Source organism: Melospiza georgiana, chromosome 15 (genome assembly GCF_028018845.1).
Source record: "Melospiza georgiana isolate bMelGeo1 chromosome 15, bMelGeo1.pri, whole genome shotgun sequence".
NCBI lineage: Eukaryota > Metazoa > Chordata > Aves > Passeriformes > Passerellidae > Melospiza > Melospiza georgiana.
The window spans coordinates 14,670,469-14,691,784 of record NC_080444.1 but is presented as its reverse complement, the minus strand read 5'-3'; the positions used below and the strand labels follow the sequence as shown (position 1 = coordinate 14,691,784).

Sequence of the window (21,316 nt, the reverse complement as noted above, 5' to 3'; positions counted from 1 at the left end):
TCTCACAGTAGTGACAGTAAACAAATGTAGCTTTCATCATTTGCATAAAAAAGGATTTTTCTAACATTTTGTAGCATAAAAGCCAGGATTTCTTCAACATGACATCATTTAAGTTCACATATCAAAGTCAAGAAGAGCAAGAACTATTTCATGGCTACACATTTGCTGTCAGTAAAAGTTAACAAGAAGATATTCTGTTTATGCAGCTTCATTAACAACAGACAAACACTCAGTTACATAGCAAATGTCTTACACCAGTGAAGTGACAAAATCTGATTCCATGACACAGATTCCTGATTATTTTGTTCAGAGGCAGCAGCCACTGGGCAGTGCCTAAACAGAACTGTGCAGAAGTGCTCTGATAATGAGATGGAGCTGCCTGGAAAGGGAGAAGATGGGGTCATTAAAGTAATTTTTTAGTCACTTCTGCTGTGATCATAATTCAGTTTTTGCTGATGTGACTGATGAGCTAAAGCCACCCACATGCACAACCACAGTTAACAAAACCCCAGCACCACTTCAGACCTGGCAGAACTGTAAACAAACCAAAGAGTTACAAGATTACTCCCAAATGTACTTTTTTACATGATGGATTAGAAAGAAAAATTATAGAACTTCCACCTTAATTACTGAGTCTTTTACTTAGAGACTGGCTAATCCATTGACCAGATGGAGCTCAAAGTATAGTACCATGACCCAAATGGAGTAATCCAACTTCCATACAAATACCTAACTTAAAAAGTCTCCTCAGAATTTTGCTTCATGAGCTTCAGGAAGTTACAGAGTTTTCTCCTAAAAACATGACACACAGCACCTGCATTACACATTCTTATCATTTATTGAGGTACTTTTTTTTTTAACAAAAAGTTCTACAAAAGACATCACCTTCATTTAAAAAATGGATACATGTTTCTTCTCAAACACAATACAGGCTACATTTCATAAAGAAAGAAATAAACCTTTATTTTATTTAATAGTACAAATACAAGAATCCATAGAATTTCCAACACTGACCAAAACACATGGAGTGATTCACATGCACTTTTGTAAATAGGTCAGCCTTAAAGTGGAGAAGTAATACTTTAGGAGGAAAAATATTAAGAAATCTGAATCTGTAAAGTGGAAGAACTTTAGGAGCACATCACTTAGTTGAGTTCTCCATCAACCCTGTCTAGTCTGTCTTACCATATAATAAAACCTCTGTTAGCCAGAACTTCTCCTCCCCAACAGCCCTGTGCTTCAAAGAAAGCAATGAATGTGTTTGGATACTCTGCCAGGAGTGGAGAACAGGCCACACCTTGGGTCAAGGGAACACCAGAGGTGCCCTCAGGGAAGGCATCAGAAGTGCAGCTCTGCCAGGCAATCACAGCAGGCAGATCAATATTCAAGTTAACAACCTGTGCACTGATGGGACAGAGCTCCCAGAGCAGCTCCTGCTGCTGCAGGACCCCAGAGTGCCCATGGTCCCTGAGGAGTCACTCACTGCTGAGCACACTGAGTTTCACAACTTGCCTTGGAAGATACATACAGTGTGGAATGTTTTTTCTTCTGGGTTTTCTTCTCTGTTGAGATTTTAGTTTCCTTCTTATCTTCTTCTGTAGTTTCAAATCTGGATTCAGCTGTTAACCTATAGGCAAAGCAACCATTCTAAATACATATTTAGTTAATATAAACCAGGAATAAAAGAAGAATTTTAGGCAAAATCAACAAGCCAGCTGGTAAACAAGATCATCCATATACAGAGACAGAGCAAGCACAGTTTAAGAAGAAAATGAGACCAAACCATTTTTATTAGCCCTAATCACATTTCATCACTTAAAGCTTTCCCTCCACACCTCAGCTGCTGAAATGTTGGGTAAGAAAGGTTATTGAATATGTCAAGTGGCTGAGATCAGCCTTCAGAAACACCAGTGACTGTCATGCACAGAAAGGAGATCCAGTCCCCAAAAGAACAACTCCAGGTGAAAAGTCTGAGCAACATCAAACAAATGGGATGAAATCAAGCTTCTTGCTTCTACACCACCAAAAACCTACCCTTAAAATAACATGCTCCTTTCAACCTCATTCTACACTACTGTGGCCTTCAGCTTAGTGCTTGAATATCTTCAGTTGGGGGAAGATGTATTTTCAGGCTCTAAATGATATAATTTGTCTACTGACATGTTTTAATTCTGCTATGAATGTAAATGGAGATAGAACTGTCTCACTGCTGTTAAAAAGATAATTTTGAAATCAAAACATCAGATTGCGCTCAGATGTCTAAATCTTGGTTTTAATTTAATGAACATGCAAACATGTCATTAGAACAATTGATGAAGAGTGATATTTTACCCAATCAAATTACCCACAGCCCATTGACTGTTACACATGATTATTTCCACAAAGACAGAAATTAGGGAAAATGAAGTTCCAAATGAAACATCACTTTATATAATAACACAAACTCTACACTTGTTTATCAGCACATACATTAAAGCAATTCCCTGGTGGCCTTGTGGGTTTTTAGTGGTCTCAGGAGCCCTCAGTGAGCATGGACAGCTGCTTTCAGTGATGTTTTTCCCAAAACAAATAGCTGCTACTCAGTTGTTAGGGATTTATTTGCAATACAGAAAGATGCAGCTGAACATGAGGACTGAAAGAAGCTGTAACAAAAAAAATTGGGGAAACTCAGCTACAGATTCAGACTGCTGTCAAACTACGATGCATTGCAGGCCCTGTTCATGTTAATCCCTATAAGCACTGTCTCAACAGGCTGAAGAACACCAGGCTCTGCTGGGCACCTCCTCTAGATCAGGGTTTGCTCCACCACGTGCTTTGTTTTAAGGCCACATCTGCAACTCTGAGGGCTGAGCACCTTCTGTCCATGGTCACTTTCACTTTGAGCTGAACAAATCCTCATGGGGGTACAGCTACAAGGAATTATTCAGGGAAGAAAGAAATGTCCTCTCAGTAGCCATCATGTGGTTTGCACTGCAGGTGGGGTTGGAGTTTCAGTCCATGAATCTGCTCCTATGGTAGATTCCCTTCATTAGTCCCTCCCATTCTTCTGCCTTAAACAACCCCTGCCCAAGGCCACCAAAACCACCACTCTAGTGGCCAAAATTGCCAATAGAGTCCCTATAAACAAGCAGAGAGAACTCAAACCAGAAGAATAAAAACCACATTCACTTAAGCTACATCCCAAAGCAGCACAAGTGGATTTAGACACAATATTGCCCTTTCATGGTATTAGATAATTCTCTTAGCCTGTAATGTAACAACTCTGGCAACCACATTCACCCTGAGCCTCTTGGGGAGGAGGAGATAGAAAACTGCCCCTACCCTTCTCAGGCTCAGCTTCACTCTCTCAGTCCTGGCTTCTTTCTTTCTCACTGCCCCATTATCTTTAACTGGAAGGGAGTTAATCTTCCCCAAGTCTGGTTTGCCCATGACCTCTGCCATCTTCACCCACAAACCTGACCCACCCAATGCTCTCATTTGTCCTATGGAAGAGAGGGAGGAGCAGCTGAGGTTCACCCCACAGCCCTCAGAGAGCACCCCTTAGAGTCCTGTCCTGGCTCAGCAGCTGTCAGCACAGGGAATGGACCAGAAAGAACAGACAATGGCTAAACACTTCAAGCAAATGCTGGTGAAATTATGACATTATTCAAGCTTTGACTCTACAGACTCCGAAAGTGAGATATAGCTGGGGCTCCTACCAGCTTAAGAAAGATGAACTTGTTTCATCAGGTGGAGCTTTACTTCCCAAGGCTGAGGGCTGTGCCTAAAACCCCAAAGAGTATTATTAGTGTATCCAGATCTCCTGATGAGCAGTACAGGCAATAGGACAAAGCCCAAGTGAAGTAGATTTGGTGTATGTAATCCAACTAAATAATTTAAGGGAGCAAATAAGCTCTTGGATATCCAAGGTCTTCTTTAGATCAAACTCAGGCAAACAACCTCAAATCTCAATGCAATATAAACTGGGCAGAAAGGGCTAGAGTTTGCTATTTCAGTTTAGGAAGGGAAGAAAAGCATTTCAATAGAGAAATGTATCTTTCTATTGACCAGTTAGTTGGCCAAACAAAAGATATCACTACACAGAACCTTTGCATTGCCAGAACTCCAGTATGCATTGAGAAGTAATAATCACCACCTGAATATTTAAATCTGTAGTCTCAACACTCATATCATAACCTGATCAGTGTCACCCCCTAATGAGCTACTCCAGAGCTGGCTGGAGCCCTCTGGAAGGACAGAGGCGCCCTGCACACACAGCTGTTGGCTGAGATTATCCAGCTGTACCTGCTGAAACCTCCTCAGCAAGGAAGTCTCTTCACACAAGGGAGTTTGTCACCTCCACAAGCACACCCAGATCACTTCTGACCACTTCCTCATTGCCTCCTGGGCTGAGATGACAAATTCAACCCCACTTTCTAGAAATTCAGTTTGCAGCCCTTTCACAGCTAAAGTGGCTCTGCTCTCTCACAATTCATGGGCCAATGTCAGAGCTCCACTAATTACTGCAGACAAACTATTCCAGGCACAAAACCAACCCCCAGAGAGCACAACAGCCTTTCAGCTGCAGCATCACATTTTAGTTGACACAAGGTCAAACACTGACAATTATCCACTTGTATTTTCCTCCCACAAACTCTCCCTTTCAGGTCCCCACTCCTGATCAATTTGCCACTATTTTCTGTGCCCAAGGTTCAGCCACATCCATCACAGAACAGTCCAGAGATTCTTTCAGTGTTTAGAAATCCAGCTTCTCAGCTACTCAGATTTCAACATGACTTCCTATTTTATAGCACATCATAGCAGATCAGCGGTAAATAAATCCTTGATGCTAGCTTAATATCAGGACCTGAGGTTTTAGTAGTTCATTAACATAATTAGAAACAAACAACTTTCTCCCTGGATTTGCCTTTTACAGGCTCACACTATCACCAAAAAAAGCATAACAGCCTCTACAAAGTTTTGTGGCAGCTTAAGTGTGTTTGTGGTTTTTATTTTTCTAATATTTTCCATCTTTTGTTCCTTATTTAAACCAACGGCAATGGGTACAAGATTAGAAACCTCCCTCTGAACTATGGTTTCACCTTCCTCTTCCACTTTTTCTACTCTCTCTGCTTTCCAGCATCAACTCTATAAACAATTTCCACTCCTCACCCTCTCTCCAGTAGGTTCCCCCTTCAGGTCCCATTAACTATTTCCAACAGTTTCCTGTAAGCAGCCATTATATCTTCTTTTCCCAAAGCAATATGAAGAGGTAAGTTAACCTTTTGATATCAGGTTACATTCTGCCTGTTCCATTATGTGTAGAGAACATTATCAAACCCCAACACCATTACTGAATTATTCCAAATCCTTCCTCTCCATTTCATCCATATCTGACCTTCCTGATCTTCCCTCCTCACTAACAATCCCACATTTTAACACAGCTACTAAAACTGCTGTTTCTGCCATATTTTCCCCACAGTTTAAGAAGACTGCAGTGTTTGGCTACTTTAAAACTGTTAATTACATCCATGCAACCTAAGAGCCAAAGCATCAATCCAATTACCCTGAATGCCATTAACATTGGCTGCTTCTTCCAGCAGATATTAGCAAGTTGCAAGCCCAAAACCTCTGGAGTACCCTAGACTTTTTTCTACACCCAAACACTCGAGTTTACAAAGAGTATGAAGAGAATACAAAAAGCATTAGTTGAAAAAGTAGAAAATCAAAGTCAGCATTGTTTTCACCAGAATAAAAAAGGTGGAGATAATGACTGTTGTCAGTTACTTTAACATCTAGCAAAAAGTAACTTCAATTCTCAGTTCAGGAGAAAAATCTCATCTTAATTTGGCAGTTGTGTTTCCAGCTATTGTGCATCCAGACCATGCATTTGATTTGTCTGACAACACAGACAGCTCATTAATTCTCTATTATCTTGAACAATGAAAGTTAACACAATTCAGGTGAAGAATTACTTAAATAATTTTTAGGCTTTTAGCTAAATCTGGAAGTTGCTGGGGGCTGAAATTAGGCATGAAAGTGAAGCATGCTTCCAGCTGCCTTTATTACCTTGAGCTGTAACACAGCTGAGGGGCAGTTTTGAGGGCACCAAGAACACAAAGCTTCTGATGCTGGAGCAAACCAAGTGAGCTGTCATGCTACCTGCACACCTTAAATGTCTTCAATGGGAGAGTTACTTCAGAGACTGTTTCAAGAGTCTTTTCTATTAGTCAGTGCTTTAGTCCTTCTAAAAGGGAGCGAGAGGCTGAGCGTGGGCAGCCGGAGCTGAGGGATGACACTGCATGCAACACTGAGGAGAAAGATAAAGCAGTGCAGAGCACAGTTCATGCAGCGAAAGAAAAGAGATGCAGCTCTGTGCTGAGGGTCTGGAGCAGAGACAGAAGCTGACACTGACCTGGGGACAGCTGAAGCTGAGGCATTGTTTCCACTTCTGCTACTCGAAGTAAAGGTGACGTGATTCTCATCCTGAATTTTAACTTTTTTTCTTTCTCTTTCAGGTTCAACAATGTTTCTTATTGCCTGCAGAGCTGTGTGCAGTGGGGATGCTTGGACAGGCTGTTTTTTTGGAGAAGCATCACTTTGCTCCAGGGTCTTGGTAGTTGTCTTTTTCCCTTCCTTACTTGACAATTGAGTGAGAGCAGTTTCTTTCACTGGAGTATTTTGGCTGTCAAAGTATTCACAAGTCGCATTCACTGCAATCCTCTCCCTCTTCTTTTTAATTTTAGAACCTTTAAGTAATTCTAAAGGAAAAAATGGAATATGCTTTTTGTACAAACAAGAAGCTGGAGATAACTTGTCCCCCAACATGTTCACAATAAAAGAATATTTCACATGACTAAAGGGCTTGGAATAATTCTTAATAGACAATTTATAATTTGATATATGTATATACATACACATATGTATGTACATGTATGTGTATGTATGCGCATATGTACACACATATGTAACTCAGACAATTTTAATACCCTTTAAAGAATGTTTCTTCATATAATCTGATCATCCCAACAGAAGTTAACTCAAAAAAGAGACATCTTTCTCCTCATCCACTCTGTCTTTTCACCAAGGCTTTAAATTAAATGCTCTGAACTGCAGGTTGCTGAGGCAAGCTTCCACAAGTAACATTTTAAAGGTAAATCCTTTGGGTGTGGACAAAACCAACTTTCCTACCTGGTTCCCTGTTCATGGAATCCCAGAATGGTTTAAGTTGGAAGGATCTTAAAGGCCATCTCATTCCTATCCCCTGTCATGGGCAGGGACACCTTCCACTATCCCAGGCTGCTCCAAGCCCCATCCAACCTGGCCTGGACACTGCCAGGGATGGAGCAGCCACAGCTGCTCTGGGCACCCTGTGAGGCCCTCACCATCCTCACAAGGAAGTTTCTTCCTAATATCTCACCTAAACTTGCTCTCAATTTTAATAGCATCCTCTTCCTCCACAGCTCCCTTGCTTTGCCCATACTCAGGTATCAGCTGTTTGTCAGGTGGATCTCTCTAGCCAAAATTTAATCCATATTAACTTGAGCTGCTAAACTGTTTTCCTGTAAAAGCTTTGCACCTCATTCCAAAGCTCCCATCAGCTGCCTACACCCAGAGAGCTGAGGCTTCTCACCACCACAGACACTGCTGTTATTATGGGAAACATCTGAGATTTGATCCCACCCACTGGAGTCTGGTTATCTACCTGTGCTCTACAAAGCCCCTGAACTGCCATTTTTAACAGTAAAATTTCATTCTTTAGTCTCCTCCAGTCAGTGTTCACATATTCAAGTGAGGTCTTGAGCAAGGCAGGGCTTTTCTACTTCATCTCAGCAGATTTTGGATCAGGTTATTTCAGAAAGTCAGCAACTATTTAAGCATTAAATTCTGGAACTAAAACAATGTCTTCCTGTTTAATGTCACTCCATTTCTAAAGGCTGAGAAAATTAGAAATTTACATTTTCCCTGACAGAAAAGAAGTTGTTACCTTCAGGTTCATATTTCATTTTCAGCTCATCCAGCATAACCCTCAGGTTCATATTCTCACTCTGACAAGCTTGCAAATGCCTCTCATTTGTGAAGAGCTTCCTTTCAAATTCCAGGACCCTCTGGCTCTCATACAGAGCTTTCATTCTCTGCAGGGATAGCTCATTTTTCAGTGTTTCAGTTTCCTTGCTGGGATGGGAGGAAAATTATAAAAATCAGCCACACTTGGATTAATTTGAGTTTTTTTCTTTTAGTAAAGAAACAAGTAAGCACTGAACTTCACCTTAAATTGGTATTTCTACATCAGTAGTAAAAAAATCAAGCCTTTTTGTCCTATGAAACATTTTGACTTATTATCTCACTTTTTATAAGAGGAATAAACATACATAGTCTAAAGATTAAGACTTTTCATACAGTTTCCTTAGAGATTAACTTGTAATTTATTCAAGGTCTCAACTGCCCTATATCTAGGAGTATTAATGATATTTCTGGAAGAAAGCAATAATCATAAACAGTATTTCTGCTGTTCTCTTTTAAAGCAAATGAAACTACAAAAAAAACAACTCTCAGTCCTATAAATGAAGTCAGGTTGGTTCCACAGCATTAGAAAATGCAACAGGAACAAAACCCATTTACACATGGGTGTAAAATACAACAGTAACAAAAAAGGGAGGATAAAAACAAGTACCTAGAAGATAACTCTGCCACAGCCTCAGGCTGGAATCACTTACTTTGAGTTGTCAAGTTTAATTTGCAGTAAGTCTGCATAGTAACCATTTTCAGAGTCACTTCCTTTTGCTCCATTAGCGGGTCTGGACTCCTCCATATTCTCATATAAACTCTGATAAAGAACAAGTGTCAGCTTGTCAGGCAGTGACCTTTCAGAAGCACATTAGCTTAGTTCTTAGGAGACATTTTCCATGCATTTTGATGGTGAAGCCTCATCATAGAAGGATTTAAACACAGATGATAAAACTGAGCTGCTCTGAGTACTTTCTCATTTGTTACAAATGTCAAATAGCACTAAAACTGACAGCTCTCTCTCATTCACTGAACAAAAGGGAAAAAAGTGAGCTATCTCAAATCCAGAAGGTTTGCAAGAAGAAAGCTGTGCTGGTTTTTTACTTGAAAATACAGGGTATTTAGTTAATCCACAGGGAATTTTCCTCAGCATTTATTTCTAGGCTCAGCAGCTGGACCCCAGAGGAATATCAGCCATGCTCATCAACAGTCAAAATCTCAAAATCAAATATGTATCTCAGATGAGGAAGTTGCTTTATAGTAAAAAGCAACATGTTATAAAATGTGACACTGGGGGTTTTGCTTGGTGATTTTTTCCTGAACAAGCAGTACTCAAATTTAATCCTGTCCCAGAGACCTCCCAGGCCTCTCTCAGTCACTGCCTACAGATACTTTTGGTGGTTATTGGAATCAATCATTCCATTTGCCAGCACTACTTATTTATGGCCCAGAGAAAAATTAAGTAGAGATCAAGCTTAAACATGACAAAACTGGTAAAACAATCAGGCTTCCTCAATTATTGCTAAAATGGGTTAAACCTGGCTTCACACCAGGTTATTGGGTTAAATACAGAATACAGGAGGCTACCCTGGAAAGCACAGTCCTACTGCACAAGCCAATACATCTCAGTTTGCATTCCAAAGCTCTGATAAAGAAGAGCCAAACAAGTCCAGAAACATGCCAGAATTAAAAAAGGGTGCAGTTTTCCATTCTGGAAACACACAAACATCAGCAGCATTACACTGGTGTATACAGAAATCCTCATGTGTTTCTCACTTTTCAAAATACTGACAGGATTTTTTCAAGTTGCATAAGAGGACTGAAAAAACTGCTTTACAGGGATAATTAAGCACTTCAGTTTTGCTAGGAAAGAGCATGCTTCAGCTGCAAAGTTGAGACATCAAGAAAATAAATATCCAGGAAATTCAAGAGAGCTGAGGCACTAAAGGCTGAAGCCTAAGCACACTAAGTACAAGTGCCAAATGAGTGCACCTTCCCAGGGAAAAATTGGATGGCACAGCTCAGTGAGCCCTGACCAAGTAACTATAAACGATCTGAAGCTGCTTCACACAGAACAAAAATTGTTTCTTCAACCCAGGTGTTGAGTGGGGTATAATTTTCTGCTTCTCTGCACTTGAAGAGTCCAATATTCTCCAGCTGCAAAATGCAATTCAGGTCAAATAAAGATACAAGTCAGCTTTTGGATACCTTTTTAAACCTGAGCATGGACTTGAGATAGTTCTCATAATTCTTATTTTTCATGTTTTAGCTTCCAATTATAATTTTCTACTTAATTAAAAACCACATACCTTAAATTTTTCTAGCTGCCTCACTTTCATAAGAAGATCTTCTATTTCACCATTCTTTTGCTCTACCATGGACTGTAAGCGTTCCAGCTGATCAAATTCTGCCTGGGAACCTTTCAGCTGCAGCAGTGTAGCCATCTGCAGCTGGAAAAAAGGAAAAAAACTATTTACAACAAATACTGGGATTAGTGACTGAAAATCCCAGCCTTTTACACAAAATTGGTTACTCTAGCCTTGTAATTCTAAACCTGAACACAGAAGGGTACTGGGTGCTTGAAGTCAGTCTCCATGACACAATCCCAGCAATTATCAGCACAGACAGCTCAAGGCAGAGGAGAGCTGAGATCTCAGTGAGCAGTGCAGCCCTGGGGTGTCCCACTCACCTCTGTGCTGCCTGAGGAGCCCACAAACACTCTGCCAAGGACACACACAGCATTTACCATCAGCACCAAACCAGCCAGAAGCCAGTGTCAGTCCAGGCTGATTTGTCAGAGCTGAAATGCACCTTGAGAACTCACTCAGGAAAACCCACAAGCTTAACCTCCCATTTTGTTCAGTTATAACTCCACCATGTTTGCCTTTCACAATATTAACCCAAGAATTTCAGTTTTTTCTTTCTCCTTCTCTAATGGAATACCTCCTTTGAGGCAAAAGAACACCCTCTGTCATTATACAGGAGAAGTTATAAAAATCTTACATTTACAGCAATATTTCTGTTGGTGTCAATAATATTGAAGTGCAAGGATCTTAATACATTTAGTTACAGGTGATACATCAGACATTTAAACAAGACACAGAATAAGTGAAAGACTTCACAAGGTGTTAGTGAAAACTGAGGCATTTTTATCAGTCTAGTCAGTATGGATAAGGTAACACTGGGAGAAATCACAGGGAATGGATCAAGTGAAAAAGTGAGATTACAGAGAGCATTTACCCTATAGAACCTCTTATGTCAAAGGGTGTTGATGATTCTGTGCACAAAGTAGAGCTAATTAAAGATTCTATCATCTCCTCAGAGCTTCCACAGGATATAAGGGAGGCAAAATTGTAAACTCCACCTCACTGGCTGACTAAAACTATCCTCACAGCTCCCAACCTTTTTCCTTTTTCCCTTAAAAGCCCTCCTGCTAACTGTCAGAATTGCAAAGTGCAGCTGATCTACACAACAAAGAACTTAAAGAAACTGCAAAGGATGCTCTGGACTAGGAAAAATACACTAGAGGTGGGAAAGCTTTCCCAGGAGTGCTGTGTACATTCTGTTCAGGAGTCAGATCCTCAGGATTTACCAGTAATTACCACAAAGTGAGATTCTTCAACTAAAGATGCAACAGCAGTTACCTCTCCTGTGGGGTAAGCAGCTTTGAGTGCAGAGATCAGCTAAACTCAGATTGAGCTTTAACTGGCAGCATCTCAGTGCAGCACAACACAGAGAGGAAGCTAACAGGGATTTAAGACAGCAGCTTAAGCAAAACAGCTGTCCTAACAAACCACTCATCTCCTGTACTATCAGAAAAAAATTAGGAAATTCCAAATGAAAGCATTGAGTACAAGGCTACCAGTTTGTCTCCATTTTTGGTACTTTTAGTATTAGCTGTGTTTCTCACACCATTCAATCAGTATGACTGACTCACCCCATATCACAAAGAAAATTTCCAAAGCAACTGATCCTACCCAAACTGTCCTCATTCAAATCTTTGCTGTATCAGTAGGGTTCTTCTTCTGCTTTAGGACCATTGTTTAAACTATTTTCAACCTACTCCACAAAATCTAGCTAATACAAACCTTCAGTGCAACTCATCATAATCACCCTTGATGTTTAAGCACTCTCCCTCAAACTGCATGACCAAGCAGTTGATTAAAGTGAAAGGATCCACTTTAGCATTGGAAAAATCTTGAGACCAACATGAAAAGAGTTGGCAGCTCTGCAGCATCCCCTTGACATTATCTTGTAAATCAGCTTCTGCTAACTAGTCCTCAACATTAACCAAGAGGCCCTCATCCTATTTAACTTAGAGTTATGAAAGTTATGATTTATTCTCACACAAAAACAGAGAAAAGCAAGAAGAAAAAAAAATGGACAAAGACAAGAAAGCAACACAGAGGTAGAAAAACCCAAACCCCTGCAGTGTGATGATGGTAAAAGCCTGTCTGTCTTTTTCTGTACTCTCCTTCCTAACACCCACAGTTAATGTACGTACAAATGCTTGATTTGTGTAGTACAAGGATTGGAGAAGAAAAGAAAAAACAATTACCAAGACAAACTGAATGCTAGTTTGACTGACAGGAGTTGTGTTTTACTTTTATCCATTAAACAACTATTGCCAAAGTGAGCAAACATGGTGCCTTCACTGTAAGGTGGATGCTGTTGGACTGTAGGAGTCAAACAGCACAACATCATCTCACTTGTTTTTTCTCCCATTTCCCTCCCCCCAGACTACTGCCCCATATTTTAGAGATAACAAATCCCCTGGCCTGTGCATTAAAGCAGTGCCTTATCAGACCCAAGGACACCCTAGAGTATTACAGGAATCATCCTACCTTCATTCTTTGCAATTGTTCTCTACTGAATGCATGCTGTTTTTGTAGGGAATGATATTTTACTTTCACACTGATCAGCTGCCGTTCCATTTCTGCCCTACGGTCCTCCACCTACAGAACATTGTGAACAATTATTACTGGGAAATCACAACACTTGCTGTCACTTGGATGATCAGTTTGATAAGGACATGCTGCCTAGGAATTGCTGTTTAGTCTGCAAACACTGCTTTTCCAGCAACAGTACTTGAAAATACAGGCTACTGTCTTAGCCCTGTGATGGAAGTGAGTAGACAGTGCCACTGAAACCCAATCAATGAAATGTAGCAGATTTTTCTTTTGTTCTTTTGCTATCAAAATAAAGTAACATTGCTTCAGTGTTGCTGTAGAATAGCTTTGTCCACTGGAAACAAAACAAACAGTTCAAAATAATCTGAGCTTCTTCCCAAGTTCACCCATCCCCTGGATGCTGACATGAAACATAAGGCTCCCTCTGCATTTAACTCTTACTCAAAAGCTAATTCCAAAACCCTCCCAAAAGCCCAAGCATCCAGACATTTTGAGGAAGTGTGTAAGGCAGCATTTATCAGCAACTGTTAATATTTCACAGGCTGTCTTCTACAAAAAAGATGGACTTATCAGCTAGCACAGCTTAAAACCAAGAGCTGCAGAGAGAACCAGGAAGAACCCTCAGTCACAACTTTTGACTTGATAGTCAGATAACTGGAAGTGATTCCATTAAATTTATTAACTCCTTATCTTCAGAGAGCATGAAATGGTTTTCCACATGTCAGATCAACACTGAAGTCATATTTGAGGAATAGAGATACATGCTGGCCAGATCAGGTGCAGATACTCCCATATTTTCAATACAATAAGAAAGAAAACTAAAAATACTTCTCAGGCATCTGTTGCATAGTTGTACCTCAGCAAAGAGAGAATTGCCTTTACTTGTAGGATCCAAAGATTGCTGCACTGCATGATCCAGCTGAACCTGAAGCTCCTGATTAGCCTCATGAGCTTTCTAGATTAAAGCAAAGAGGATATTAGTCATTTAAGCATCTGATGTACCGCATACACAAATTTAATCAGATAACTAACTCTTTTTGATTTCCTATACTTTAGCAGAGATTCTATTGTACTGAAGTCCTTAACTGTACATACAGCTTTAGTAACAAAGTATGTGCCATAAAATTCTAGTCCTTAACTGTACATACAGCTCTTAGTTCTAGTAACTAAGAGACAAATTCCTTTATTTTCACTAGAACACTTAATATTCCACTTGTTCTTCAGGAAAAGAGCACAACTAAAAGCCTTTAAGGGTAAACTCTGATGTTTGTGAACTGGATTCATGATATTCAGACCACTCTCTCAGCTGTGTTCATCAGTGACAAAAGCTCTACTTCCCAGTAGAAGACTGCCCAAGGCATTCAGCAGGAACATGAAATAAAAAGAAGAATTCTGCCAGTGACCTGTGAGAAGGTCCCCGAGAGGCAGAACAGTGCCATGCAACAGCTCTCCCTTCACAGCTGCCACAAAACAAGGCCAACAGAGCTTTTACCACCAGGCAGCGCCAGATGTGATCAACCATTATCCTTCTCCTTCCCCTCTCTCGCACATCTCCTCCTTCACCAAAATCTGGCAACACAGCTTGTGCAATTTGGGATTATCTAGCACTGTGAATAAAAATAAAGAGAATACCTCTAATGCATTGCAGTAAAAGACAACTTCTTTTTCCCTCTCTTCTTTCTCCCCCTGCAGCCGCTCCAGCTGGTTCCGTAGGTTGCTGTTCACAAGCTCCAACTGCTCCTTACTGCACTGCAGCTCATTCAGCTTTTCTTCATCACTGGCCTAAACAAACAAAGCATGAAATGAAAAATATTTAAAACAACTGGAAGACAAGCAGGCCTAAGTAAACCAAAGCCATTTGTTAGTAGTAATTAGTTTTAATACAAAATATTATCTTTAAGATAAGGTATTAAAGCCTAGTTATTAAGGCTGTCATTTTTTGCTGTGCACAATGTCTGAATAAAAGCCAATCCTAACATGGCACTGTAGACAGCACACCTAAAAATGGAATGAGCAAAAAAGCAGAATTTCATCTTCAACTAGGCTACAGAGCAAATGCAGAGCTACTCACACACCTTCTGACTCTGGAGCTCAGTGAGCTCTATCTGCAAGCTGAGCATTTCTGAGGACATGGTCTCATGGACACGCTCAGACATCATGTGCAGCTCTTCTGATTTGGCAGCAATGATTTCCTTCTGATGCTCCACTTTTTGTCTCAGTTGTTTCTCTGAGAGTCGGGTTTCATCCAGTTCTGCTTTCAGGTTCTCCAACTTAAAAACAGTTGATAACTACATAGTATCATTTCATGGTAAATTATTCAAAAGCACAATATTTCTGACTGCTCCAATTACAGAAAATGTCTTGGAAACATATGAGTAGCTTTTAAAAATAAACATTGGAATTCAATGTAACTCATAAGTGACTGCACAGATATTTTTAAAAAACCAACCAAACAAGCTACTATACATTGTAACTATTTATTATTTCTTCTGTTAGGTAAGAGTGCAATTATAAGTTAATACCATTTTAGATACTATTTGCTTAACAACTTTTTAGCTATATATTAGCATCCAAACCTTGTTTTTAAGGCCACTGATTTCTTGTCCATAGGCTCTGTCAAGCTGTTCTTTCTGTTTATCCAGTTGCACATTTTGCTGTTGCTTAAGTGACTCACACTCAAAATTCAAACTTTCCAACATTCGATTCTTGAGTTCAATTTCTCTCTGAAGTGTGTATTTCTCTTGTTCAAATTTCTGAAAGAAATGACACACCAATGTCTAGATATAATTGCACACTGTTCCCTAAGCATTTATGAAAAAGCACAGGCTCAGAACCAAGATCCTTGTAGCTCATTTAGTCTTTTGTTGGGAGTGCCAATTAGAGAGCTGTAATATCCATGTTTTAAAAAAGTACAAACTGTTCTAAAGTGTTATGATTTATAAATGCTGTGTTTATAATTGGATTGTGAAATATTCTCTTCTTCATGGAAACTCTGTATTTCTTTGCACCCAACATGAAAGGTGTGGGTACCTTTTCTACAAGTGCCATAAATTTAGCCAGAGTTTATATGCTCCTTCTACCACCACAGAACCCAATTATGTTAAAAATTACTACAGTCCATCAAGCAGAAGAGCTGAGTTCAATAGTTTTTTTAAGACAGCTAAATTGTCTGTTTCATAATAAGTCCCATCAACTCTTCCAGACTGAAGAATAATTTTTTAAACAGCTTCTCTCTACGCTTGATTGCATGTTTGTTAATTATGAAGGGCAGCTTCATTTTACTGTTCCATTCAGGCAGCAATTAAGGAGAAGAAAAAGAGAATCTTGAAAGGAAAAAAGGTAAGAAGGAAGCCAAATTAATCTAAACATGCAGATTTTTTTTTCCTTTTCAAAATAACCTAACTCTTGAGACACAAAACAGAACTAAATAAAAAACTGAAAGCTGTCAGGTATCAAAGTGACCTCTGTGGCACAGACACAGCTTTTCAAGGACAGACTTAGCTCTCAAACACCCAGGGCAGGAGCTTTAACACAAAGATAAAGAGTGGCCACAGGACAGGTTTGGGAGTGCACTGCATGGCCAGAGCCAACAACAAAACCCCAGCAAGAACCTGCCTGCACACTGCTACAGAAGAGCACACAGAGCTTCCTGAGAGGCTTTTGTGCCTGCTGGTAGAACCCACACTCGTGTTCACAGGAACTGCCTTGAGTTACTGGACTCAGAGTGCACAGAGGAGAGACAGAGAGATTTTCAAAAGCTCTAAAGAATCTCTTGGGTAAGCACAGCTCCCACACAAAATGTTATATTAATGTATGAAGGCTCACAATCCCTACCCTCCACCCCTGGAATCAGAAGGTGGCTCCAGCCTCCCACACAGGATCACAACCCATGGGAGCAGCTTGACAGCTGAGTACCTGCCATGTGTGCAGGTCAGCAGGACAGGATGATCCTGCCATGCCTTCCTTGGAACCTGTGCCTTCAGCTGCCTCTCACACCAAACTTACTAATGGTGAACTGACCAGAATAAAAATTCTGTCCATTCAGAACAGCAGGGTGCTGCAACAAAACAAACCTTTCAGCTCTCTCCCAGGAGAAGGGATGATGCACAACCAGAAAGAGACTAATTGAAGATAAATTATTTATCTGAAACATGAGCTGGCTGAACACAAAGATGACTATTAAAGCCTTTATGAAAAGAAGAAGAGATTTTCCCAACTGAAATTTTCTTAAACAATTACTAAAAAGAAAACTAAATAATACCTCTATAGCTTAGCACTATACTACTCCTTTTTCTGAGCTGCAAAGGAATGTGCTAAAAAGTTCAGAACCTCTGGGTATTTGGAAAATTTGAAACCTTTACTAGAGAAGAAATCAATTTTACAGTCTTGCTGCTAGCATTCTTTGCGCAGCTTTTAAGTGATATAAAGTTGACTGGGAGAGCATACATAAATGGACTGCTAAACAGAGGAAAAAATGCTCTGAAGCAAATTTACTTTAGCATTTAGCACTCATTTTACATTAAAGGCAATTAGTCCTACATGATACTGAACACTTGGTGCATAATTAGCTATGAAACCCTCTCCTAGTTAGATACAATTATGCGCAATGTCTTACAGCTGAGAAAAAAGTCCTCTCTACAACTACTTAGAGGTTTATTAAAATTAATCTAGATGCTAGAAGGCATGTAAAACACCTGTACCTTTCAGAAAACAGTTAAAATAAAACAAAGTTCTGGTTTTGAACTTGGAGAAGAAAAGGCAGTCATCACCTCAGTTTTCTCAGTCAATTCAGAGCGTGTTTGATCCAGCTGATTCTGAATCTCACTCTGGGACTCCAGTAAATGCAAACCATACTGTGCTGCCTTCCTTCGCTCATTCTCTGCTTCCTTGAGTTGCTGTTTAAGACTTAAAATGGTCTCTGCCTCCATTTTTCTTTTTTTATTCAACACTGCAAAGAAAAAATATTACTTAAGAATATATTGGTGTAAATTCATTTTACAGATAAGAGTAGTTATCTGAAAGAAGTTATTGGATTTCCTTTTTAACCAGGACAGAACCGTATATTTTTGCAATAAAGACAAAAAAAAAGCTCACAAGCAGACCTGTGAATAGTAAAATAACTGAAATAGTTATTTCTTCATAAACTTGGTTACTGCCTTATTTTTGATTATATCTAACATGCAGCAAGAGCACTCCTGTGCACCCAGCCTGCTTTCTTTGCACAGCACAACCAGAGTTAATTTAGGATAGAGCTCTCTTGCCAAGTACAAGACAACTCAATAACCTCAGGAAAACACTTCCATGCACTTGGCTGCCACTATTTTCTCTGTATTACAAACCAAGCCCCAGTAAGTCCAGCATTTCTTGTGTACACAAATAACACTTTAGATTGGCATAGGCAGCTGCCTTAGCAGGACAGGGCACTCCTAATAACATTATGTGGGATAGAGAAACAGATAAAAGGTAAGCAAGGGGAGAGTCAAAAATAGAAGCCCTGTTAAAATATACAGAGTTGAACACAGGGCTTTGCATTTATTTAAGTGCTTAATTGAGTCTTGCAAAAATTAGTTTACTTGTTGGTAAATAACAATCCCCTTGTCACATTTCAGAAAATTCATCCTTCTCTGACTGTAGAGTAAAACAGAAGACAGAAAGTGAATTTTGCAAAAAAGTTAGTCAAAGTAAACCCAACAAACTAAATATTTGAAAAAATAGAAATCAAGTTAAATTAATACCATAAGCTTGTATGACTGCTTGCTCCCAAATCTGCTAAATCAGGCTGCTGCAAAAAGATCCTATTAAGACAGAAAATGCTAAGTAACTTGGGCTTTGAACAACATATGCCAAGAGGAGGAAATAACAGAAGGAGACAAAAAAATCCTGCAGTTGATTTTTCAAAGCCAGGACCCACAACTTTTATATAAATTTCAGAATTAAAGTGCTTCTGTATTGAAGACCTTTGACTCTCGCTTTTTGTTCTCACAGAAGCAATTTATTTGTTACCATTTCTTACTGGCACATATATAATTCTTAAGAATGTTGTAATATCCATCCTTCACTTCTTTTTTTTGCTAACTTTTATTCAACATGAATAACCCCCAGTGGAGTTACCCAGCTTCTCCTACTAGAAAAGAATTGAATTAACATGCAGAAGTAATTGTGCCCATACTGCGCCAATTCCTTTCCAAGGCACAAGACAGAAACAATCACATTCTGATTTTTGCATTTTCTCCTCACTTGATGCTATCCAGGTTTAACACATACAAAGAGACTTTTTACAGCCAGGCTTTGAAACCTCAGCTTTCACTTCTAACCACTGCAATGCCTGAATTACTAGTTTTGCACTTATACTAAAATAAGCCAGGGAAACACAGGAATTTTGCATACCAATACTTGAGACTCATCAGTATTATACTAATACAGGGACTCCACATAGAAACTAATAAATAAGTCTTTAACACAAGGAGTAGCAATACAAGAACATAGGCAACAACTTCTAGCATGTATTTCCACTGGTAAAGAGGATGAATGAATCATTGTTCACTTACATAAACAGAACTTTAAAAATAACTTTATTTTCTGATCAGACAATAGTATAGAGGCAACACAGCCATTTGGCAGCTCCTAGTTTGCTAACTTAAATAACATGTTTAACTCACCTCCAGAAGCCCATTGAAGAATCTCTAGACCTTATTCTTCCTCTCCACCTTTAAAGGGAAAAAAAAAAAAAAGGCAACAGTTGTCTAGTCTGGATGAGTCTGAGCTGCCAGCACAGCCCTTCAGAGCAGTCCCTTTTCAGAACAGGCTTAACCCTGCTGGCTGCCTCATGAACATGCAGATCACAGGCTAAGCCCCCACATAAATGCAAATCTTATTCAAATTTCAGTTAGGCAGCGGTCAGACAGATTAGAAACAGTCAGACCAGGCAATGCTGTCAAAGGATGGATGCTCTGCAATTTGGCCAGGGTCATTTTCTTCTGGTACACTTGTAATTTTTAATGGGTTTTTTTTGGGGGATTTTTGTCCCACTCTCTCCTAGTTCTTCAATCTCTTTTGTATTTCTCTTCCAGTTTCACATACAAGAACTTTGAGCTCCTAATAAATTATCTACTAGACAACAGAAAATAGAAGAGGTATGTTTTTTTTTCTTAACTTTACAGTTGAAGTAGGAAGGAAAAGAGAAATAGCTTTCCTATTCACACATTCCTGCTGACTATTTAGGGAAAATAACAAGCATGCCTTTTGGAGCACAGCCAACCTCAATTTCTCCTTGTCAATTCTGGATGAATCAAACAAGGCCAGGTAGTTTTGTTCAAGAAGCTCTACACTGAACTAATTAGCAGCAATTTAATATTATACATGAGGCTAAATAAATTACTCTGAAAACAACATTTTAAGATCAATTGAATGGGGAGCAAGGTGAGTAGGCAGGAGGGAGGAAATAACAGCCAGTCTTCATTTATTCTGCTGAGTTACAAGAGTTACTCACTTCTGGCTAAGTATCTTCAAAGATTTAATGAGAGAGTCTACCTCGATTATTCAACCATTCAAAGCCTCCTTGATAAAATAACAGGGTGGGAGATAAAAGGCAATCTGTTGGCAGGCCAGCTTTCTTCTCCCACTCTAGCACAGTTTTCTGTTTTAGGCCTATTCCCCAGGGCCACACGTTAACAACTGGCTGTCCTCTGATCCTGTAAGAGCTGCCTGTCCTCTGATCCTTTCAGAAGCACCCAGTGCATTTTGTGATCAAGAGCACCTGTACATTTTGTGATCAGGAGCACCATCTCCAGGGTGGTTTTTCTCCCCTAGCCCAGGCATTCCCACGACCCCTCCGCCCAGTTACTTACTCAAGCCCGTACCTGCACCTCCCACGCTGCAAGCTTTCCGGAGCCGATCACCTTCCACCAACAGGCTCCGGGGAGGGCCGGTACTACAGAGAATAACAAATATCACCCCACAGCCTCATGGCTGGGCCAGCACAGAGCCGGCTCTGGCAGCGCTGTGTGTCACCAGCGCCATGTCCCCGCTGCCCCCTCCAGCCGGGGGAGGGTCTGACCCCCACACCCGGCACGGCCCGAACGGGCTCGCCTCGCTCCTCCGCGGGCTGCGAGGCAGCCAACGGCCCCACCCGCCGCAGGAACCGGCAGCCGGCACTACAGCGGCCCCACACAGAGCAATCCCCGCTCCCCTTCACTGCCCGCCCTCGCTCGCTCGCTGCCGGCTCCCCGCACCCGCCGTTGCTGCCGTTCAAACCGGGCTCCGCGGCGCCGCCCAAGTCTCGCGAGATCCTCCCGAGCCCGCTCCGGCCCCGCCTCCCGCGCAGGGCGGCCCCGAGGGGCCCCGTGAGGGCGGGTCCTGCCCACGGCTCCCGGAGCGCCCACGGTGATTCTGTCTCCTCATTGCCGCAGGGTCGTGGCCGC

The 21,316-nt window shown here is 40.6% G+C and overlaps 1 protein-coding gene across 3 annotated transcripts; it reads right to left on the bottom strand.

The window, feature by feature from the left end:
* Positions 1–819: 819 nt before the first annotated feature.
* Positions 820–20,774, bottom strand: SPDL1 (spindle apparatus coiled-coil protein 1). Of its 3 annotated transcripts, XM_058035047.1 has the most exons (13): positions 20,744–20,774; positions 19,556–19,603; positions 17,666–17,844; positions 15,473–15,649; positions 14,972–15,166; positions 14,529–14,678; positions 13,753–13,851; positions 12,831–12,941; positions 10,296–10,436; positions 8,697–8,806; positions 7,967–8,154; positions 6,395–6,740; positions 820–1,627 (listed from the first exon to the last, which is right to left on the bottom strand). In XM_058035047.1, exons 3-13 carry the CDS (start codon positions 17,822–17,824, stop codon positions 1,480–1,482), a joined length of 1,824 nt encoding a protein of 607 aa, XP_057891030.1. In that variant the 5' UTR covers positions 17,825–17,844; positions 19,556–19,603; positions 20,744–20,774; the 3' UTR covers positions 820–1,479. The 3 variants fall into 3 exon arrangements, with proteins under 3 accessions (XP_057891030.1, XP_057891028.1, XP_057891029.1); XM_058035045.1 differs by lacking the exon at positions 820–1,627 and having other exon boundaries at positions 6,176–6,740; XM_058035046.1 differs by lacking the exon at positions 820–1,627 and having other exon boundaries at positions 6,176–6,740; positions 20,756–20,774.
* Between the last annotated feature and the right edge of the window lie 542 nt (positions 20,775–21,316).